The following is a 24,184-nucleotide window of genomic DNA, read 5'->3' on the forward strand; positions in this document are numbered from 1 at the left end:
CATATACCCCCATCCATCCTGTTAATATACCCCCCATCCTGCTATATGCCCCCATCGTGCTCATATACCATCCTGGTATATGGCCTGTATCCTATAGCACAGAGAAAAAAAAACAAACATTTATACTCACCTTTTCCTCACTCCCAGCAGCCGATCATCTTCCTCTCTGCAGTGTACAGCACGCGATGTCTTCCTGTCTGTTCCGATCAGCTGACCGGCACAGATCAGCTGACCGGCACAGACAGGAAGACATCGCGTGCTGCAGTGGGACGGCTCGACACACGGGGACAGGTGAGTACGCGGATTCACTGCACCCCGCGCTGATGATGACCGCGCGGGGAGCAGTGAATACAGCCGCACATGATCACTCCAGGCTGTAATTGCCAGGGGTGATCATGCGGACCGGCTCTTTACTATGCGCGCGTCCCCGCTCGTCCCCCTGCCCACCTGTTAGTGCCGGCTTCAGCGCTGAGGGATGATGGGCGGGGGATGGGCGTGCATATGTAATGAGCGGGTCCACGTGGTCACAGCAGGCTGCTACAGCTTGCTCATGCCCCCGATGACCCGCTCCACCGCAGCACCTCATTCCCCGCAGCACCTCATTCCCCGCAGCCACAGTCAGACCATAAGACGCACCCCCAACTTTCCCCCAACATTTGGGGGAAAAAAAGTGTGTCTTATGGTCCGAAAAATACGGTACTTTAATACCCATGATGCCCCTTTAAGTGTTAATAAACTTATGTGATTTTTTTTTTTTTTTATAGCACTTTGAGGTACAGTTTCTAAAATGGTGTCAATGTGGATATTTTTTTTGTCACATAGGCCTCTTAGTCACTTCAAATGTAATGTGGTCTCTAAAAGAAAAATTGATTTTGTTAGAAAAATTATAATTAAAAAAATTATTTGAAAAAATGATACTGATATAAAGTAAACACATAGCAAATGTTATTTAACTCTCTTGTGTGGTATAACTATCTGATTTAATGGCAAAAAAAAAATCAAAGTTTGAAAATTTTTTTTTGACAAGTTTTTGATATTGTCATAAATGCAAATAACATTGACCAAAATTTACCATCAGCATAAAGCACAACATGTCACAAAAAAACATTTTTCTCTATCGTTTCATTGGGGGACACAGGACCATGGGTGTATGCTGCTGTGACTAGGAGGCTGACACTAAGTACACATAAAAAAAGTTAGCTCCTCCCTAGCAGTGTACACCCTGAGCCGGAGGCGGATCTATGCCAGTTTTTTGCTTAGTGTCGTAGGAGGCTGAAGTGGGCCCATATCTCTGTGGGCCAACCTCAGCCTAGGCAATTCCTTTTTTCCGTTTTTTTGGTATTACGGCGCCGCTCAGCCTTCTCATCTTCTAGCCCTTTGTCTCTTCTGCAGGGTTAAAGTCCCCGCATCAGAGAGAACCCTCGCCTGCTCCTTCCCTCCGGGGTACCGTCTCCAGGGTTGTTTGAGGCTTGAGACGCCAGGCCCTCTCCCCCTCGTGCCCCATGGTACCGTCCCAGGGGCTGCTTGGGGTCGAACATTTGGTTTAAGGGCACACTCCCCGTCCTCCCCTATGGTACCGTCCCAAGGGGTGTTTCTGGTGGAGGCGGCGTTGAATCTCTGCAACCCGTGGCTTCCCCATCCAGGACCCGGTGACCGGATCGCAGGCTCTGCAGCGCAGGAGCGCTCAGCAGCACCAGGCCTCCCCCAGCGTTTCCCTTCCACCCTGGGCCCAGGCAGAGGATCCGGTCACTGCAGCGCAGGAGCGCTCTGCAGTGTTCTACACAGGTCCCCAGCATTCCCCCCTGGTGTCTCCCAGGGGCAGACTGGACTCACCGGCAGCCGCAGCAGGCAAGGATGGGGCCGAGGATCAGAGCGACACAGCCGGGACGCAGGTAGGATCTTCTCCACGCGCAGCGCTGCGCTTCCGGCGGCCGCTCACTAATTTAGCCCCCGGCTTCGGGCCTACCTCCGGCCGGACCGCTCCGCACCCCTGTTTGCGCGCGCGCTTTTCCGGCCATGCCCCCCGCTTCTCCTGCTCGGAGACAGCCAGCTCAGTCCTTTGGCACACCCCCATCCTCCCCAGCGTCCCCTGCAATACAGGACACAGGGAGAGGATCGCAGCTGCAGCGCAGGAGCGCTCTGCATCACCAGGCCTCCCCAGCGTTCACTTCTACCCTGGGCCCAGGCAGGGGATTGTGGTCACTGCAGCGCAAGAGCGCTCAGCAGTTTTCCCCAGCTCCCCCAGCGTACAGCAACGCACCAGCAGGCAGGATAAGGTCGAGGATCGCAGCGACGCAGGTATGACTTCTTTGCGCTCAGCGCTGCGCTCCCGGCGGGCCGCCCACTAATCTAGTCCCCGGCTTCGGCCTACCTCCCCCTGCACGCCCTCCAACAAAAAAAAAAAAGAAAAAATGAAGGGCCGTGCTTTTCTTCAGCAATGCTGTCCCCGCAGTTTTCTGAGACCTCTGCTGACCTGGGAAGGACACAGGACCTGGGTGAGTGCTGCTCCTCCTTAGGAACAGACTATTATCTTTTTTCCTTATTTTTTTCTTATTTTTTCCCCTATCTCCTGTCTCCTCCCTAACGTCACTAGTGGGTTCCCTAAGCAATGGTTAAACCTAGTCACCCCATCCAAGCCGGGCCCCTTTTATAGCGGACTCTGCATGCACAGCCTGCAAGGAAAATTCTCCCAAGCCAGTCCTCGCCCCCCGCTCGGCTTGCGCCCCAGACCAACTGCCATGCAGATTGCCCCAGCCACCGCCAGCATCCCCGTCTGTCGCTACTGCAGCATTATAGGACACCCTGAGCTCCACTGCGCTCCCTCCCCCGGAGTGGTAGACCCTTCTGTCCCAGTCTGTGGACTCTCTTCCAAGGGCGTCTCTGACCGTCACGCAGGCGTTGCAGTCGCTCCTTACGCCCGACCATGCTCCCCCAGTCCAGCTGGCTCTGGACAACAGTCGGTCTGATCCAGACCCTACTTCTGGAGCACAGAAGCAGACCTGCTGGGCCTCCTCTCAAGTTCCTCCCAGAGGTCTCTATCACCTCCAGGGCCCAAGTGCCACTCGTCCCCAGGACCGGCCGACCCTTTTTTCAGGAGAAGAGTCGGATGCAGCCGCGCTGCTGGATCCAAATCAGACGGCCGATGTCAGAGGTATGGTGGATAGTCTGGTCTAAGCGGTAAGTCATACGCGAAAGCTCCAGACACTCTGTGGCTACCCAGTGCTCGCATGTCTCTTTCAAACAGGTTAAGCGGGTACACAGGCAATTCGGTGACCATCCAGAATTTGCTGAAATTCTATGCAAGCACAGACTACAACCGATCAAGATATTCAATAATGGTAAGTCGCTTGATTTACATTACCCCTTCCCTGAGGCTCTCAGGAAGAAATGGGCAGGCTCGCATGTGGTCGACACTCCTGTTTCCCGCCTGCCATCTCCCAGTACTATCTCTCCCGCTCGGGGCATCGCTCTGAGACGCCACGGATCGAAATACAGAGAGATTTGCCCGTTCAGCTCTTGAGACGGCGGGCACGGTACTCCTCCTGCTTTCGCCGCCGTCTGACTGGCAAGATCCATGATGTCCTGGGCCGGTAACTTCAACAGCGGTATTCGCGTTGGATCGAGCACTCCGAAGTTCACAGCATTGCTACACAGATTGCTCTAGCGGGTGAGTACATACTCTATGCGTCTGTCAGCAGCCTACGGCGCAGCGCAAGCGGCTAGCAAATACGGTGGCCATCTGTCGGGCGATCTGACTCAGAGCCTGGAATACAGAGAAACAGGAAGATTCTGTCCTTAAAGACATGCCCTTCCCGGCGTTCTAAGCCACGCCAGCCATCAAGGACGACATCCGGATCACAGCACTACCCCGCTAGATGACTTGAGATCGTCGCACGCCGGCGTAGATCAGGTGAAGGGGGGGCGCCCGTCTCATTCAAATCACGTCTGGCGGACTTTGATCACGGACGCCTGGGTCGGAGAGATGCCGGACTCAGGTTACATATTAGAGTTTGCATCAATTATATCGTCGGACATACAGGACGCACATCCCGAAGTTCCCAACAGCACAGATGTTCCTGCGTTTCACAATAGCAGAAGATAATTTTTGGTGATTCCGTCCCTGGACGTCTTGGTGATCAGGGGGTCTTCTTTTGACGACTGTCTCCTAAGTGTTCAGGTCACCATCGACATCCTATCCCGACTCGGCTAGCTCATCAATTCGGAAGGAGCCCTCTCTGACCCCGGCCAACGGAATTACATGTCTAGGCATGGAGTTCGATACCATCCAAAGACGCAGTTCCCTTCTGCTAGTGAAGATCGTCTCCCTCCGAAGAGACCTCCAGATCCTCCGTCACTCCCAGGCAGAGAGTCCTCAGTCGGATGGGGGCGACAATAGAGGCGGTTCCGTTCGCCCGCTGCCACCTTCGTCTCCTTCAGCTGACTCGGCCGAACAGATGGGTCAATTTTTCTCTATCCACCTTGAATCGCAGGACCCAATTGACTCCGGGAACCCGCCGCTCGCATCTATGGTGGACCAGCGGCCCTCATCGGTCCAGGGGAATGTTTTCCATACCAGTACACTGGCAGGCAGTCACCACCGATGCCAGTCTTCTGACTGGGGAGCGGTGTTCCGAAACACAGGGCCCACGGTCGATGGCCCTCCCTTGAGAGCAGTCTGCCTATCAATTTTTTTTTTTTTTTTTTTTTTGGGATCAGAGCCTTTCTCCGAGCCCTACAGAATTTTTAGCTCCTCATACAGGAATCGCCATCCAGGATCCAGTCGAACATCGCCACAGCAGTGGCATACATCAATCACCTGGGCGGAACAAGGAGCGTCATCATGGCGATTACAAAGGTGAATAAGATCTTACAGTGGGCATAGCCTCATCACTCCAGTTTTTCCACAGTACATTTCCCCGCTGTGGAGAATTGGACAGCAGATTTCATCAGCAGGCAGGGCCTGGCAGCAGGCTTGATCCCTCAACAAAGAGGCGTTCAAATGGATCGGCCTCAGATGAGGGATTCCGGATGTGGACCTCATGGCCTCTCGGTTTAACAATAAAGTCTCACGGTTCGTCTCCCTTTACCACGACCGGCGAACGCCAGGAATCGACGCTTTTCATACGTCCATGGAAGCAGTTCAGGTTCCCCTTCATCTTCCCCGCTTCCACTGATGCCAAGAGTCATCAAGGAAATCAAAGCAGAAGGCATCCCAGTGACTCTCATTGCCATGGATTGGCCCAGGCAAGTGTTGTTCGCAGAGCTCACGCAGCTCTTCAGACACCCCATGGTGGCTCCCAGATCATCTGAACCTGCTGTCGCAAAGTCCTCTCGCCCATCAAAATTCAGGGGTTCTCAATTTGAACGCACGGCTGTTGAATCCTGGCTACTAACCCAGGCAGCTTTTACCCCACAGGTGATACAGACTATGGTCAGAGCTTAGACGCCTCCGTGTTCAAACATCTACTACCGCACTTGAAAGGCCTTCTTTCAATGGTGTGAGGTCAACGGCAACTCATCTCCACCGGTTCTGTCACTTCCTGTGTTACTGGCCTTCCTTCAGTCAGGCTTACGGACGGGTCTCTCGCTAGTAACCCTCAAAGGGCAGGTGTCGGGTCTATCTGTTTTTCTTCGGCGCTCCATTGGGAGACCCAGACGATTGGGTGTATAGCACTGCCCTCCGGAGGTCACACAAAGCAATTACACTAAAAAGTGTAAGGTCCCTCCCCTTCTGGCTATACACCCCCAGTGGGATCACTGGCTCACCAGTTTTCTGCTTTGTGCGAAGGAGGTCAGACATCCACGCATAGCTCCACTGTTTAGTCAGCAGTAGCTGCTGACTCTATCGGATGGAAGAAAAGAGAGCCCATATAGGGCCCCCAGCATGCTCCCTTCTCACCCCACTTGCGGTTTGTAAGGTTGAGGTACCCATTGCGGGTACGGAGGCTGGAGCCCACATGCTGCTTTCCTTCCCCATCCCCCTGAGGGGCTCTGTGGAAGTGGGATCTTACCGGCCCCCAAACCCTGAGGCCGAGCTCCATCCACAGACCCAGAGACCCTGCTGGAGGAGCTGAGTACAGTCAGGGACAAGGCCCTGCAACGTTCAGGTACTCCGTGTCCCCGCACAGACAGGCCACGCACACTCCAGGCTTGCTGGGTGTGCTAGTGCGCCGGGGGCACTAGCGCTGCGCGCTCGGGTTAGAGTCACTGCAGCTTAGCTGAGTGATTTTTTGTCTTGGGAACTACCGCGCCGGCCGCTCCGGGAGCGGCGGCGCCGCTGGGACTTGTAGTGCGCCGGGGACTCGCGCTGCCCGCGCTTTTACGGCGGCAGCGCTCATAAATCTAGTCCCCGGCTTTTGCGGCCTAGTTACGGTTCGTTCCCGCCCCCACCCTGTCAATCAGGGAAAGGGAGAGACGCTGTGCAATAGGCAGCGCCGAGGGCTGGAGCCTTATTTACATGCTCCAGCCCTCTCACTGGGCACAGTGGGGACGCAAGTTTCCCGCTCTTGGTCTCAACACGCCCAGGGCCCGCCCCTCTCCACAGGACGCCGGCAGCCATTCCTGCATGCAGTCTGGCTGGAGAACGGACACAGGCTCTGGGGGACTCAGACAAGGGACTCTGGCGACCACACACCCGCGTTTATGCGGGCGGTAAGCTGCACATAAGTGCTGGCCCCACTAGTGCCACAGTGTTATTTGGTGCATTTTTTCTCTGTACCATATATATTTATATTGCACTGTACAGTCGCTTCTTGGCTTATACCCTCATTGCTCTGAGGAGACAACAACATGTCATCCGCAAAACACAAGGGTGCCAAGGCACAGGCGGTATGCACTGCTTGTGCCGCATGTGGGGCTAATCTACCGGCAGGTTCCAATGACCCCTATTGTGTGCAATGTTCGGTCCCTGTGCCACTTCGTCAGCCAGAGTCTATGGTAGTAGTGGCCCAGGCAGAGACGCCTGTGAACCCTGCCCCGGTGACGGGGACAGAATTTGCAGTTTTTGCTGATAAGATGTCTGTGACTATGACAAAAATCCTGGAAACCTTGCAGTCCAGGCCAGTTTCTCAGACCATGGACACTGCTGTGTCTATGCTCCCCGGTCCCCCTCAGTTGGAACTAATCCGTACTTCAAGGGGGTCCCAGGCATCACAGGCTGAAGACTCTGACTCGGATGACAGTCCCAGGCAGCCTAAGCGGGCTCGCTGGGAAAGACCCTCGCCGTCATCACACTGGTCAGGGTCTCAGCGAGACGAGGCTCTGTATGAGGAGACAGAGGTGGGTGATCAGGAATCTACTCCTGACACCGCTCTCAATCTAGATACCCCTGATGGTGACGCTATGGTAAATGACCTTATAGCGGCCATCAATAGACTGTTGGATATTTCTCCCCCAGCCCCTTCTGCAGAGGAGGCAGCTGCACAGCAGGAGAAGTTCCAGTTCCGGTATCCTAAGCGTAAATTGAGTACTTTTCTGGACCACTCTGACTTCAGAGAATCAGTCCAGAAACATCATGCTTATCCAGATAAGCGTTTCTCCAAACGTCTTAAGGATACACGTTATCCCTTTCCCCCTGACGTGGTCAAACGCTGGACCCAGTGTCCAAAGGTGGACCCCCCAATCTCCAGGCTTGCGGCTAGATCCTTAGTTGCAGTGGAAGATGGGGCTTCACTTAAAGATGCCAATGACAGACAGATGGACCTTTGGTTAAAGTCTGTCTATGAAGCTATCGGCGCGTCGTTTGCTCCAGCATTCGCGGCCGTGTGGGCACTCCAAGCTATTTCAGCTGGCCTGGCACAAGTGGACTCTATCATATGTCCAGCAGTGCCGCGAGTAGCGTCCCTAACCTCGCAAATGTCTGCGTTTGCGACTTACGCTATCAACTCTGTCCTGGACTCTACGAGCCGTACCTCAATGGCGTCTGCCAACTCTGTGGTTTTGCGCAGAGCCTTGTGGTTAAAGGAATGGAAAGCAGATTCTGCTTCCAAGAAATGTTTAACCAGCTTGCCACTATCTGGAGACAGACTGTTTGGTGAGCAATTGGCTGAGATCATTAAACAGTCCAAGGGTAAGGACTCCTCCTTACCCCAGCCCAGATCGAGCAAACCTCAACAGAGGAAGTGGCAGTCGAGGTTTCGGTCCTTTCGAGGCTCCAGCAAGACCCAATTCTCCTCGTCCAAAGGGACTCAGAAGGAGCAAAGGAGCTCAGATTCCTGGCGGGCTCATTCACGCCCCAAGAAAACAACTGGAGGAACCGCTTCCAAGGCGGCTGCCTCATGACTTTCGGCCTCATCCCTCCGCATCCTCGGTCGGTGGCAGGCTCTCCCGCTTTTGCGACATTTGGCTGCCACAGGTCAAAGACCGGTGGGTAGCAGACATTTTGTCTCACGGGTACAGGATAGAATTCAGTTCTCATCCTCCGCCTCGGTTCTTCAGAACCTCCCCACATCCCGACCGAGCAAATGCCCTTATGCAGGCGGTGTGCTCACTAAGAGCAGAAGGAGTGGTGATCCCTGTTCCTCTGCAGGAACAAGGGCAAGGTTTTTACTCCAATCTCTTCGTGGTTCCAAAAAAGGACGGCTCGTTCCGTCCTGTTCTGGACCTAAAGCTGCTCAACAAGCATGTGAACGCCAGGCGGTTCCGGATGGAATCTCTCCGCTCCGTCATTGCCTCAATGTCTCAAGGAGATTTCCTTGCATCAATAGACATCAAAGATGCTTATCTCCACGTGCCGATTGCTACAGAGCACCAACGTTTTCTACGTTTCGTGATAGGAGACGACCATCTCCAGTTCGTAGCTCTGCCATTTGGTCTGGCGACAGCCCCACGGGTTTTCACCAAGGTCATGGCGGCAGTGGTAGCAGTCTTGCATTCTCAGGGACACTCGGTGATCCCTTACTTGGACGATCTACTTGTCAAAGCACCCTCTCAAGAGGCATGCCAACACAGCCTGAATGTTGCGCTGGAGACTCTCCAGACTTTCGGGTGGATCATCAACTTTTCAAAGTCAAACCTGGCACCGACTCAATCACTAACGTATCTTGGCATGGAGTTTCATACTCTCTCAGCGATAGTGAAGCTTCCGCTGGACAAGCAGCGGTCACTACAGACAGGGGTGCAGTCTCTCCTTCAGGGTCAGTCGCACCCCTTAAGGCGCCTCATGCACTTCCTAGGGAAGATGGTGGCAGCAATGGAGGCAGTCCCGTTCGCGCAGTTTCATCTGCGTCCACTTCAATGGGACATTCTCCGCCAATGGGACGGGAAGACAACTTCCCTAGACAGGAAAGTCTCCCTTTCTCAGACGGCCAAGGATTCTCTGCTATGGTGGCTTCTTCCCACCTCATTATCGCAGGGAAGATCATTCCTGCCCCCATCCTGGGCAGTGGTCACGACAGATGCGAGTCTGTCAGGGTGGGGAGCAGTTTTTCTCCACCACAGGGCTCAAGGGACGTGGACTCAGCAGGAATCCACCCTTCAGATCAATGTTCTGGAGATCAGGGCAGTGTATCTTGCCCTATTAGCCTTCCAGCAGTGGCTGGAAGGAAAACAGATCCGAATTCAGTCGGACAACTCCACAGCGGTGGCATACATCAACCACCAAGGAGGGACACGCAGTCGGCAAGCCTTCCAGGAAGTCAGGCGGATTCTGATGTGGGTAGAGGAAAGAGCATCCACCATATCAGCAGTTCACATCCCGGGCGTAGAAAACTGGGAAGCAGACTTCCTCAGTCGCCAGGGCATGGACGCAGGGGAATGGTCCCTTCACCCGGACGTGTTTCAGGAAATCTGCCGCCGCTGGGGTGTGCCGGACGTCGACCTAATGGCGTCTCGGCACAACAACAAGGTCCCGACCTTCATAGCGCGGTCTCGCGATCAAAGAGCTCTGGCGGCAGACGCCTTAGTGCAAGATTGGTCGCAGTTCCGGCTCCCTTATGTGTTTCCACCTCTGGCACTCTTGCCCAGAGTGTTACGCAAGATCAGATCCGATTGCGGCCGCGTCATACTCGTCGCCCCAGACTGGCCGAGGAGGTCGTGGTACCCGGATCTGTGGCATCTCACGGTCGGCCAACCGTGGGCACTACCAGACCGTCCAGACTTACTGTCCCAAGGGCCGTTTTTCCATCGGAATTCTGCGGCCCTGAACCTGACTGTGTGGCCATTGAGTCCTGGATCCTAGCGTCTTCAGGATTATCCCAAGGGGTCGTGGCCACCATGAGACAGGCTAGGAAGTCCACTTCTGCTAAGATCTACCACAGAACGTGGAAGATTTTCTTATCCTGGTGCTCTGCACAAGGAGTATCTCCCTGGCCATTCGCGTTACCTGTCTTTCTTTCCTTCCTGCAATCTGGGTTGGAAAAGGGCTTGTCGCTCGGCTCCCTTAAAGGGCAAGTCTCGGCACTATCCGTGTTTTTTCAGAAGCGTCTAGCACGACTTTCTCAGGTGCGCACGTTCCTGCAGGGGGTTTGTCATATCGTACCTCCGTACAGGCGGCCGTTAGATCCGTGGGATCTAAACAAGGTCCTTGTTGCTCTCCAGAAGCCGCCCTTCGAGCCTCTGAGGGATGTGTCACTTTCTCGACTCTCACAGAAAGTGGCCTTTCTGGTAGCGGTCACGTCTCTTCGGAGAGTGTCCGAACTAGCAGCGCTGTCATCCAGGGCTCCTTTCCTGGTGTTCCACCAGGACAAGGTAGTGCTGCGCCCCATTCAGGAGTTTCTCCCTAAGGTGGTATCCTCTTTTCATCTTAATCAGGATATCTCCTTGCCTTCCTTTTATCCGCATGCAGTTCATCGGTATGAAAAGGATTTACATTTGTTGGATCTGGTGAGAGCACTCAGAATCTACATTTCCCGCACGGCGCCCCTGCGCCGCTCGGATGCACTCTTTGTCCTTGTCGCTGGTAAGCGCAAAGGGTCGCAGGCTTCCAAAGCCACCCTGGCTCGATGGATCAAAGAACCAATTCTTGAAGCCTACCGTTCTGCTGGGCTTCCGGTTCCATCAGGGCTGAAGGCCCATTCTACCAGAGCCGTGGGTGCGTCCTGGGCATTACGACACCAGGCTACGGCTCAACAGGTGTGCCAGGCAGCCACCTGGTCGAGTCTGCACACTTTCACCAAACATTATCAGGTGCATACCTATGCTTCGGCGGACGCCAGCCTAGGTAGAAGAGTCCTGCAGGCGGCAGTTGCCTCCCCGTAGGGGAGGGCTGTCTTTGGAGCTCTAACATGAGGTATTTCTTTACCCACCCAGGGACAGCTTTTGGACGTCCCAATCGTCTGGGTCTCCCAATGGAGCGCCGAAGAAGAAGGGAATTTTGTTACTTACCGTAAATTCCTTTTCTTCTAGCTCCTATTGGGAGACCCAGCACCCGCCCTGTTGTCCTTCGGGATTTTTGGTTGTTTTTCGGGTACACATGTTGTTCATGTTGAATGGTTTTCAGTTCTCCGACGTATCTTCGGAGTGAATTTGTTTAAACCAGTTATTGGCTTTCCTCCTTCTTGCTTTTGCACTAAAACTGGTGAGCCAGTGATCCCACTGGGGGTTTATAGCCAGAAGGGGAGGGGCCTTACACTTTTTAGTGTAATTGCTTTGTGTGACCTCCGGAGGGCAGTGCTATACACCCAATCGTCTGGGTCTCCCAATAGGAGCTAGAAGAAAAGGAATTTACGGTAAGTAACAAAATTCCCTTCTTTCCAGAGAAATCTAGCATCTCGGCCACAAGTCTGGAAGTTCATCCAGGGAGTTGCCCTTTTGGCACCGCTAGATCGTTTCCCGCTAGAACCATGGGACATCAATCTGGTGCTAGGGTCTCTTCAATTAGCCCAGTTCAAACCTCTAAAAGGAATCCTCAATGTCACGCCTATCCGGGAAGGTGGATTTGTTGGTGACCGCCACTTCAATCAGAAGAAGGTCTGAACTTGCAGCCCTCTCATGCCGGTCACTTTTCTTGTTTTCCACCAAGACAAGGTTGATCTGCGCCCATCTCCTGCTTTCCCACCGAAAGCAGTGTCTGAATGAGGAGATTGTGCCTCCATCCTTCGGTCCAGCCTCCATTCGATCCTTGGAAAGGTCACGGCTTACACTGGATCTAGTGCGACCTTTTAGGAGTTACGTTTCGAGACCCGCACCCTTCTGCACCTCAGACGGCCTATTCGTCCTGTCTACTGGGCCAAGGGGGGGCATGCCGGCGTCATAGGCTACCATTGCAAGTTGGATCCGGCCGACCATATCGGATGCCTACAGGACTAGAGACAGGTCTCTGAGGGGTGTTGTAAAAGCCATTCCACCTGTGCAATTGGGGTGTCTTGGTCAATCAGACGCCAGGCGTCAGCCGAACAAGTCCGCATAGCCGCCACGTGGTCAAGCCTTCATACCTTTCCCAGGGTTTACAAGATACAGCAGACGGCTGTCGCACACTTATGATAAGGTGGTATACTTTTGCACCGAGCATTCTTACAGAGTTTTGGATATGTCATGAATCTGTGTGATTGCTCCTGTACCCACCCAGGGACTGCTTTTGGACGTCCCATGGTCCTGTGTCCCCCAATGAAACGATAGAGAAAGAAGGATTTTTGTGTACTCACCGTAAAATCTCTTTCTCGGAGTCTTCATTGGGGGACACAGCACCCACCCTGTTTGGATATTGGGTTGCTATTAGTTTGCCGGATGTTACTGGTTCTTTATGGGAACACGTTTTTTCGGTACCCAGCTTATTTATATTTTGTATATTTCTATATTGATATACAGTATAGGTTTAGATAAGATACTGTGTGTTTTCTTGTTTATATTACCTTGATTAGGTATGGTTGTTCAGGTTTCTCCTACTACTGCTTGTACACTAAACTGGCATAGATCCGCCTCCGGCTCAGGGTGTACACTGCTAGGGAGGAGCTAACTTTTTTTATGTCTACTTAGTGTCAGCCTCCTAGTCACAGCAGCATACACCCATGGTCCTGTGTCCCCCAATGAAGACTCAGAGAAAGAGATTTTACGGTGAGTACACAAAAATCCTATTCGAATCCCAGGGATATGCTGAAGCGTCCCAGAGTTAACTCTGTGATGCTGGTCAAATGAGGCTCGGTCATTAACATATATAGTGGCTCGATCCTTAAGGGGTTAAAATGAATCCCTCAGCAGATTTTGGTAATGTAGTCTGAGAACAGCGTAATGTAGTCGTTAACACAATGAATTCAGGGATGTCTCTTAAAGGGAACCTGTCAGCAGATTTGGGGCCTAGAAGCTTCAGCCATCACCTGTGAGCTCTTATATACAGCATTCTAACATGCTGTATATAAGAGCCCAGGCCGCTGTGTAGAATGTAAAAAGCACTTTAGGTAAGTATTATAAATGGTCGCTGCGGTGGAGTTGGGTCGTATGGGCGTCTCCGGTCCCGGCGCCGCCTCTTTCGGCCATCTTCATCCTCCTTCTGAAGCCTGTGTGCATGACACGTCTACGTCGTACACACTCGCTAGTCCCGCGCAGGCGCACTACAATACTTTGATCTGCCCTGCTCAGGGCAGATTAAAGTGTGCCTGCGTAGGACCTCAATGCCGGCGAGTATGGTTGACGTAGGACGCGTCATGCACGCCGGCTTCAGAAGGACGATAAAGATGGACAAAAGAGCAGGCGCCGGAGAATGGAGACGCCCATATGACCCAACCCCACTGCAGCAACCGTTTAGGTAAGTATTATAAAGTGTTTTTTCTTTGTCGCTCCATTGGGAGACCCAGACAATTGGGTGTATAGCTTCTGCCTCTGGAGGCCACACAAAGTATTACACTTTTAAAAAAGTGTAACCCCTCCCCTCTGCCTATACAACCTCCCGTGGATCACGGGCTCCTCAGTTTTATGCTTTGTGTGGAAGGAGGCACACATCCACTCATGCATTCTCATACATAGTTATGTCGGATGGAAGAAAAGAGGACCCCGATGGGGTCCCCGGCATGGTCCCTTCTCACCCCACTATGTCGGCGGTGTTGTTAAGGTACCCATTGCGGGTACGGAGGCTGGAGCCACATGCCGTCTCCTTCACCATCCCTTATGCGGCCCTGGGAGAAGTGGGATCCTAAGCGGTCATCCATGAGCTGGGACCGTGCTCCATCCGCAGCCCCTGGTGGAACCTGCCGGACCGGAGCTTCTTCACCCCCAGGGACCGGGCCCTGCAACTGGAAGGTACTCTGTGTCCCCATGTGGGGACTGTACAGAGAGGGTCGCACCTTATCCCCGGAAGCCGCAGTAGTTCCGTCCCTTGTCTTTTCGGCGGACTTCCGCGCCGACCGTGCCTGCTTGTCGGGCACGGCCTTAAATTTAGTCCCCGGCTTCGCCGCGGCCTAGTCGCGAAAAATCCCGCCCTCGAGCCTGCCTGTCAGGGGTTAGGGCGGGATTGCCGACATGACGTCGGCTTTGAGGGCTGGAGCATCCTGCATGTTTCCCTCCCCCCTCATTGACCACTGTGGGAACTCCAGATTACCGCTCTTTGCTGGCGCCGCCCTCGGCTCCACACCCCCCCCCTGAGAGCTCCGGCAGCCATTTTTAGCATTCTGCCGGTGGATGCTACTCAGCAGCAAAGCTCTGCAGCTCCGGGGGATCCACGACAGGGAATCTGGAGGACACACTCCGCTCGTTAGCGGTTGGTAAGCCACACCGGTCACTGTGCTGGTCCCCCTAGGGTGCCGGGATATATGGATATATGGATATATATATAATATATATATATATATATATATATATCTCTGTTCGGTAAGGCTGTATACCCTTTTCCTATATACCCTCAGTGGTCACTCTAAGAGACAACAGCATGTCGTCCACAAGGAGCAAAGCTACTAAGGCACAGATTTTTTTCGCGGCCTGTACCTCTTGTGGGGCTATGTTGCCTGCGGGATCCACCTACCCTCACTGTGATCAATGCTCGACTCCTGCCACGCTTGCTCAGCCGGAGCCTAGGGCACTTGTGGGCCCCTCGGCTCATGTAGATCCCCCTGCTCCCACTGAACAGGCTGCAGGGACAGAGTCACCGTCGTTGGCCTCTTTCGCTGAGAAACTCTGTCACTTTCTCAGTCCATTGCACAGTCTATGGACAAATGGTCATCTAAGCTCCTTGAAGCTTTGCAGTCCAGACCGGGCCCTTCACAGGCCCCGGCCCCTGTTAGTCTGTCTCCTCCAGGCCCTTCTCGGTCCGCGCCGCAGCGCGCTCCCAGGATAGCCCCTAGGCCCCAGGCGGAGGACTCCTGCCCGGACCGCAGCCCCAGACTGGCTAAGCGGCCTCGCTGGGACTCTTCCCCGGCCTCCTCACGCTGCTCTGGATCCCAGCTTGAGGACTCTCAGGATGACGAGGCGGACGTGGGAGCTCAGGGCTCTGACCCTGACTTCGCCCTTAACCTTGATACCCCTGAGGGGGACGCCTTAGTAAATGATCTTATCTCGTCCATCAACCATGTGTTGGATCTCACACCACCGCCGCCTCCTGCAGAGGAGTCGGCTTCTCAGCAGGAGAAACACCAATTCCGTTTCCCCAAACGTACGCGCAATACGTTTTTTGATCACACTAACTTCAGGGACGCTGTCCAGAAGCCCAGAGCGGTTCCGGACAAGCGCTTTGCTAAACGGCTCACTGACACGCGTTATCCCTTTCCACCTGAAGTCGTTAAGGGCTGGGCACATTCTCCCAAGGTGGATCCTCCAGTCTCTAGATTGCCTGCTAGGTCCGTTGTGTCTGTTGCTGATGGCTCATCCCTGAAGGATGCCACTGACAGACAGATAGAGCTCTTGGTGAAGTCTATTTATGAGGCCACGGGCGCGTCTTTCGCCCCGGCCTTTGCGGCCGTGTGGGCTCTCCAAGCAATCTCGGCATGTCTGACTGAGATTAATGCTGTCACGCGGAATTCTGCTCCACATGTTTCTTCCTTGACCTCTCAGGCATCAGCATTTTCGTCCTACGCCATGAACGCCGTCCTGGACTCCGCTAGCCGTACGGCTGTAGCATCCGCTAACTCCGTGGCAGTCCGCAGGGGCATGTGGCTGCGCGAATGGAAAGCAGACTCTGCTTCCAAAAGGTTCTTAACTGGTTTGCCTTTTTCTGGCGACCGTTTGTTTGGCGAACGGTTGGATGAGATTATTAAGGAATCCTCGGGAAAGGACTCCTCCTTACCCCAGTCCAAACCTAAGAGACCTCAGCAGAGAAAAATCCAATCGAGGTTTCGGTCCTTTCATCCCTCCGCCAAGTCCCAATCCTCTTCGACCAACCGGCCGGAGAAAGGCCAGAGGAACTCCTATGCGTGGCGGTCCAAGTCACGCCCCCAAAAGGCCGCAAGAGGCACTGCCTCCAAGACGGTCGCCTCATGACTCTCGGCCTCATCTAGCCACATCCTCGGTCGGTGGCAGGCTCTCCCGCTTTGGCGACGCCTGGTGGCCACACGTTCAAGACCGATGGGTGAGAGACATTCTGTCTCATGGTTACAGGATAGAGTTCAGCTCTCGACCTACGGCTCGTTTCTTCAGAACCTCCCCACTCCCCGCGCAGGACGACGCACTTTTTCAGGCAGTGGACGCTCTAAAGATAGATGGAGTTGTGATTCCCGTTCCCCTTCAGGAACGTGGTCGCGGTTTTTACTCCAACTTGTTCGTGGTGCCAAAAAAGGACGGGTCATTCTGTCCCGTTCTGGACCTCAAGCTGCTCAACAGACATGTGAGAACCAGACTATTTCGGATGGAATCGCTCCGCTTGGTCATCGCCTCGATGTCACAAGGAGACTTCCTAGCATCGATCGACATCAAGGATGCTTATCTCCATGTGCCGATCGCACCCGAACATCAACGTTTCCTGCGTTTCGCCATCGGGGACGAACACCTCCAGTTCGTCGCATTGCCCTTCGGCCTGGCGACAGCCCCCACGGGTTTTCACCAAAGTCATGGCATCCGTCGTGGCGGTCCTGCACTCTCAGGTCCACTCGGTGATCCCCTACTTGGACGATCTCCTAGTCAGGGCTCCTTCTCGGGTGGCGTGTCAACGAAGTCTGTCCGTCACTCTGGAGACTCTCCAGCAGTTCGGGTGGATCATCAACTTCCCGAAATCCAAGTTGACGCCGACCCAATCACTGACTTACCTCGGGATGGAGTTTCATACCCAGCCAGCGTTAGTCAAGCTACCGCGGGACAAACAGCTTTCTCTGCAAGTCGGGGTGCAATCACTTCTTCGGAGTCAGTCACACCCCTTAAGGCGCCTCATGCACTTCCTGGGGAAGATGGTTGCAGCTATGGAAGCAGTGCCGTTCGCGCAATTCCATCTACGGCCACTCCAATGGGACATTCTGCGCAAATGGGACAAGAGTTCGGCTTCCCTCGACAAGAATATCTCTTTCCCTTGCAACCAAAACATCACTTCAGTGGTGGCTCCTACCCACATCTGTCTCGGGGAAAATCCTTCCTACCTCCAACCTGGGCCGTGGTCACCACGGACGTGAGCCTGTCAGGTTGGGGAGCGGTTTTTCTCCACCACTGGGCTCAAGGAACCTGGACTCCAATAGAATCGTCCCTTCAGATCAATATCCTGGAGATAAGGGCAGTATATCTAGCCCTATTGGCTTTCCATCGGTGGCTGGAGGGCAGGCAGATCCGAATACAGTCGGACAACGCGACTGCCGTCGCGTACATCAACCACCAAGGCGGCACTCGCAGTCGTCAAGCCTTCCAGGAAGTCCGCCGAATTCTGCAGTGGGTGGAAGACACAGGCTCCACCATCTCCGCAGTTCACATCCCGGGCGTAGAAAACTGGGAAGCAGATTTTCTCAGTCGTCAGGGCATGGACGCGGGGGGAATGGTCTCTTCACACAGACGTGTTTCGAGAGATCTGTCGCCGCTGGGGAACGCCGGACGTCGACCTCATGGCGTCAGGACACAACAACAAGGTCCCGGCCTTCATGGCTCGGTCTCAGGATCACAGAGCTCTGGCAGCGGACGCCCTGGTCCAGGATTGGTCGCAGTTTCGACTGCCATACGTGTTTCCCCCTCTGGCGATGCTGCCCAGGGTTCTACGCAAGATCCGGTCCGAATGCCGTCGCGCCATTCTCGTCGCTCCAGACTGGCCGAGGCGGTCGTGGTATCCGGATCTGTGGCATCTCGCGGTGGGTCAACCGTGGGCACTTCCAGACCGCCCAGACTTGCTGTCACAAGGCCCGTTTTTCCATCTGAATTCTGTGGCCCTCAACCTGACTGTGTGGCCATTGAGTCCTGGCTCCTAGCGTCTTCAGGGTTATCTCAGGATGTCATTGCCACCATGAGACAAGCCAGGAAGCCAACGTCCGCCAAGATCTATTACAGGTCTTGGCAAATCTTCTTATCCTGGTGCTCTGATAACGGTTTTCCTCCATGGCCGTTTGCCTTACCTACATTCCTTTCATTTCTACAATCTGGAATGGACAAGGGTTTGTCCCTCAGCTCTCTCAAGGGCCAAGTTTTGGCGCTCTCCGTGTTTTTTCAAAAGCGTCTAGCCAGGCTTCCGCAGGTCCGCACGTTCCTGCAGGGGGTTTGCCACATGGTTCCACCTTACAAACGTCCGTTGGAACCTTGGGATCTTAACAGGGTCCTGACGGCTCTTCAAAAGCCGCCTTTTGAGCCGCTGCGGGATGTCTCTCTCCCGTCTTTCCGAGAAGGTGGCCTTCCTGGTGGCAGTCACATCACTTCGGAGAGTGTCTGAGCTTGCAGCGCTGTCATGCAAAGCTCCCTTCCTGGTTTTTCACCAGGATAAGGTGGTTCTGCGTCCTGTCCCGGAATTTCTCCCTAAGGTGGTATCCCCTTTTCATCTAAATCAGGATATCTCCTTGCCTTCCTTTTGCCCTAATCCAATTCACTAGTGTGAAAAGCATTTGCACTCTTTGGATCTAGTGAGAGCTCTCCGGCTCTACGTGTCTCGCACGGCGCCCCTGCGCCGTTCAGACGCGCTCTTTGTCCTTGTCGCTGGCCAGCGCAAGGGCTCTCAGGCCTCCAAGTCAACCTTGGCTCGGTGGATCAAGGAACCGATTATCGAGGCCTACCGTACTTCTGGGCTTCCACTCCCTTCAGGGTTGAAAGCCCATTCTACCAGAGCCGTAGGTGCGTCCTGGGCATTGCGGCACCGGGCGACGGCTCAGCAGGTGTGTCAGGCAGCTACGTGGTCTAGTCTGCACACTTTCACGAAACACTATCAAGTGCATACCTATGCTTCGGCAGACGCCAGTCTAGGTAGGCGAGTCCTCCAGGCGGCGGTTGCCCACCTGTAAGAGGGGGCCGTTTTCGGCTCTTTCTATTGAGGTATTGTTTTTTACCCACCCAGGGACTGCTCTTGGACGTCCCAATTGTCTGGGTCTCCCAATGGAGCGACAAAGAAAAAGGGAATTTTGTTTACTTACCGTAAATTCCTTTTCTTCTAGCTCCTATTGGGAGACCCAGCACCCACCCCTGTGCCCTTCGGGCTGGTTGTTCTTTTGTGTACACATGTTGTTGATGTTGATTTGTTCATTTGGTTCATGGTCTTCAGTTCTCCGAACATCCTTCGGATTGAATTTACCCTAGACCAATTTATAAGTTTTCTCCTTCCTGCTTTTGCACCAAAACTGAGGAGCCCGTGATCCACGGGAGGGTGTATAGGCAGAGGGGAGGGGTTACACTTTTTTAAAAGTGTAATACTTTGTGTGGCCTCCAGAGGCAGAAGCTATACACCCAATTGTCTGGGTCTCACAATAGGAGCTAGAAGAAAAGGAATTTACGGTAAGTAAACAAAATTCCCCTTTTTATGTTCTACACAGTGGCCTGGGCTCTTGTATACAGATTGTTAGAATGTTGTATATAAAAGCCCACTGGTGGTAGCTGCAGCTTATAGTCACCAAATCTGGTGACCGGTTCCCTTTAAAGGGAACCTGTCATCAGAAATTTTGCACTAAACCTAAAAGATTCCCCCTCTGCAGCTCCTGGGCTGCATTCTAGCAAGGTTCCTGTTGTTCTTGTGCCCCCTTTCTGACCAAAATGAAGACTTTATAAAGTGGTACCTTTTTGTATTCAAATCTTGATAATGGTACACGAGGGCGGGCTCTCTGGTGTCCATTAGTCTGCCTCCTCCCGCCGTCCCCCATCGTGCAATTTCATACCTCAGGAGGCCGCCCAGGGCGTCCGAGGTCTCGCGTATGTGCCACTCTCGCGGGACTGTGCAATGTGCACAGTGTGACCGCTGGTGACGTGTTGTGCCGGCGCGAGATTATGGGTGGCGCTGTTATTTTCATCAGCAAGTACCCACCCATAATCTCGTGCTCGCGCTTTCACCGCCGCCTCCACCGTTCTGCGCAAGCGCTGGCCAGCTTACCTCACGTCACCGCTTTCAAAATTGCGCGATGGGGGACGGCCTAAAGCGACAGGAGGCAGACTAACGGACACCAGAGAGCCCACCCCCGTGTACCATTATCAAGATTTGAATACAAAAAGGTACCACTTTATAAAATCTTTATTTTAGTCAGAAAGGAGGCACAAGAACAACAGGAACCTTGCTAGAATGCAGCCCAGGAGCTGCAAAGGGGGAATCTTTTAGGTTTAGTGCAACATTTCTGATGACAGGTTCTCTTTAAGTCATGTGCTGCTGGTTCCACACAATTTTGTTTTAGCAGAGTGATTAACACTGCCCAGGCTCGAAAGCAGTTGTCTGGCCATGCTCTCCTCTGATAAGCAGTTCACTGTCTATAGACAATGTACATAGGGAGCATGGTGTGGGCAGGGTTAGCTTTCTGAGCTGTGCTACACGGCGTTCTAAGAACTGATAGTTTATTGGGTTCAGCAGTTGTGATAAAGTGAGACATTGCTGGAATTAGGGTAACATTTTCTACATTACGCTGCTTTCAGATGAGATGGCAGAAACCTGCTGACAAACTCCCTTTAATGCAGGGTACTGCGTTGTTGCCTCATTGGATTGAATGGGTCACGGTGGCATCAGAAATCAATGATTGGACTAGTGCATTCTCGGCACACCCAAAAATCTATGCCATATGTATTAAACAGTTTTTTTTTTTTTTTTTTTTTCTTTTTCTATTAAGTCGGCTGTTCCTCCACTCTCCCCATTCCCCACCATCAGACAACAAGCTGTCTCTCCACGTCGGGTGTCTCAGCAGCATTCCATATATGTGTCTCCACATAAAAACACAACGTGTCTCACCCCACGCACAGCACTTCTGTACAAGTTCAATGGAAGCCCTTCTAAAGTAAGTTTTCAAAGATGTTCACTTCCACTCCCTCATTTTATTTTATGTTCATGTTTTTGATATGCATGTTTGCCGTCCCAACGTTTTCAGTCTCTTTTTATATGTTTTAGATGTGTTCATGTATAAACAATGTTGCTTCTATTTAATTGACCTGCTACTTTATGATGTCCACTGATCCTGACTTTTTATTGCAATTATAGAGCTTGGAAGATATCAACAGCATGATTAAACAAGACCATAGGAGCCGCAAACGAGCAATAACCATTGACAGTGACTCTGAGTCCCCTGCGAAGAGGATGTGCACAGAGAATGACGACGTATTGATAAAACGCTTACAGGACGTTGTGAGCGAGAGGGCAATCCGTTAGATGGTCTCTCTATATGACATTTCAATGTATATTGCACTGTACAATAGCTGTGCACCCTATTGGTTTTTTTGGGGTCTGTGCAGTCCATAATATTTTATGCAGCATTGTAGCTATTTTAATCTTTTATATGCTATAAAACTACTTTTTACCTGTTGTACGGCAGTTTTTATAAAACTCCCTTTTTATAACCTTTTAATTTGCTGTACATCATGTAAAATTTTATTAAACGACATTTTCTTGTCCTTGACCGACCACATTGCAGCTAGTGCTATACATTAGCTGGGACATATATTCTACAAGGGGTTTTCTGGTATCTTACAAAAGTTACTTGGGAATAAGGAATATTTTGAAATAACCATTACTTGTTGAAACGCCTACTGCTTCAGTGGCCTCCAAGGATCACGTGCAATATATTCACATGACTACCAACGACAGGAATTCAGCGGGTATGTAATGGTTAAAGTGAAACACTTTATTCCTCAGCAACTTTTGCTATAAATATTTTTTTCAGAACTTGTGTTCTTTTGTCATACAATTGTAATATATTATTATAGAAAACGTAGTATCTACACTGTGGCTCTATAATAATCACAGTCAATTCTCATCTGGTAAAAAAAGTGAATTAATGGTTTAACTTCTATTGTTAAACAGGCTTTGTTTGCAAAGGCAGATTCTAATAAGTATTTACAGCATAAAAACCCTAATATCTTTGCATTAAGTATGTTAAAGAAGTTTTGTGTATGCACAGTGAGCCTGTTTTTGGCTAGTTTGCAGCTTATATGGGTGCTAGGAACCATTGTCATAATTGAGACCTCATTCTAGTGATATTTATGAATAAGCATTCGAAGACTACTTAAGAATGTGTCGGCATCACCTTGCCAATTAAAGTAAAGGCAAGGCCATAATTGTGACGTTATACAGATTAAATCAATATCTGAAGTGAAGAAATCTGCTTTGTGGTTCTTTAATCTGCATTTGAAGCTTTCAGGTAATAAGATTTACATGCATAGGGCAGATCTGTGAAATGGGTCTACTCCTGCCCTGGCCACTCCACTTCCCTCTGTTTGACTTGACACGTCAATGCTTTGTAAGTGATCTACTGAGGCCGGGAAGCTTACACCCGGCATCAGTTTAGTGCGCATGATTGCAAGTCCCGGGACTCCGATCATGCACAGTGCTCCTCAATCCTCTGGCGGCCGCCATAAAGAGTGAGGTATGTGTGCGTCACTGTGCATTCATTAGCATGTTAGTACGCCCACAGGGGCATGCTAACTTGCTATGTGGGTCAACTAGCCAAGGGAACAAATGCCCTTGTGACTAGTCCCTGTCCTCATTAACATATAATAAACTATCTTTAGAAGTACTTTTTCTAAAGATCGGTTTATTTTATGCTAGTGTATACGGGGACGATTAGGCAGGAATGACTAATATGCATCCAGAAGTGCTTGTGGTTCTCGGTGCATGTTTGACCTGACAGTTTCAATTTAAGGCCAGTCACACTTGCAAGAGATTCGCGTGAGTCTCACGTCGCATCACCCGCCACAGCCCCACATTCTCCTGACAGAGTTTCAGCTGCATGTAATTCTATGCAACGGAGATGCTCCTGTCCGGAGGGCAACAGGTCCGTGTCGGGTGATGCGAGACTCACGCGATTCTCTCACATGTGTGACTCTGGCCTAATCTGTAAAACAGCACCATTACAGCCATGTCTTCACTTTAAATTGCAAAATTGTGCTGACAAGTTCTTTTTAATATTGCTCTGAATTATTACAAAGCATAAGTGCTTTCCAGCACTTTGCATAGGTAATTTGTGGTCCACTGCATACTAGACAATGTTGTGTAGCATCTACACATCTTGCATATTTGTGTGCTTAGAAGCCTATGACTTCAGTATAAATGTCTCCTCTTGAGTGGCTAAGGATGTTTTACTTGGAGTTGTATGTATGTTGTCTGGTTAGTTTAGGGGAGGTGGGTTATGCCTGTTTGCACATATTTGTACATATGTACAATAAACTTTTTCCTTGCTTAATTCCATTCTGTTTTTGTGTCTGATATTACTCTCAGTACCTTTTTATGGGCCCAGATGGATTATGCATCATCTTACCTGATAAAAGATGGATTCCTAAACAATATAGTACAAAACATTCACAAACATCTGTTCTCTTCTATCGATGTGTCATTTAAAGAAGTGTAATTTTCTCTAGTCACCCTCCACGACAGCACACAGGAGGTTAACTCTCCACCCTATTAGGGACAGGAAACACAGAGGTTAAATAACCCCTCCCCACCTCCCATCTCCACTGTTGTTTCCTGTCCCTATGGGACATGAGAGGTTACCGCTGTGCTCTCGTGGCCTGTGATGAGAGCATGGCCGGTTATTTACCGGGCAGCTGAGGTCGGGCCACGATAGCTTCCTCCTCCGGCGCTGCTCCCGTCTCCTTGGGACTCTGGACCGGCATGCCCTTCCTGTGCCTCCGTGAGGTAAAGCAGGGCAGACTATGGACCTCCGGCAGCTCCATGGCACCTCCTCCTCTCCCACACGTGGTGGCGACAGCACGCGGAAGTGCCATCTGCATCCTGTAAGGACGTCACTTCCAGGTTCCT

The 24,184-nt window shown here is 52.0% G+C and overlaps 1 protein-coding gene across 1 annotated transcript in view; it reads left to right on the forward strand.

Moving 5' to 3' along the window:
• LOC142312763 (retinoblastoma-like protein 1) overlaps nt 1-23,599 on the forward strand; it is a 78,072-nt gene extending 54,473 nt beyond the window's left edge. The window contains exons 9-10 of the mRNA XM_075351751.1: nt 21,048-21,212; nt 21,413-23,599. Coding sequence (XP_075207866.1) covers nt 21,048-21,212; nt 21,413-21,580 — 333 coding nt within the window. The 3' untranslated portion in view covers nt 21,581-23,599. The remainder of the gene's footprint in view (nt 1-21,047; nt 21,213-21,412) is intronic.
• Nucleotides 23,600-24,184: the final 585 nt, after the last annotated feature.

The sequence above is a fragment of the Anomaloglossus baeobatrachus genome, chromosome 5, assembly GCF_048569485.1.
Source record: "Anomaloglossus baeobatrachus isolate aAnoBae1 chromosome 5, aAnoBae1.hap1, whole genome shotgun sequence".
Classification (NCBI taxonomy): domain Eukaryota; kingdom Metazoa; phylum Chordata; class Amphibia; order Anura; family Aromobatidae; genus Anomaloglossus; species Anomaloglossus baeobatrachus.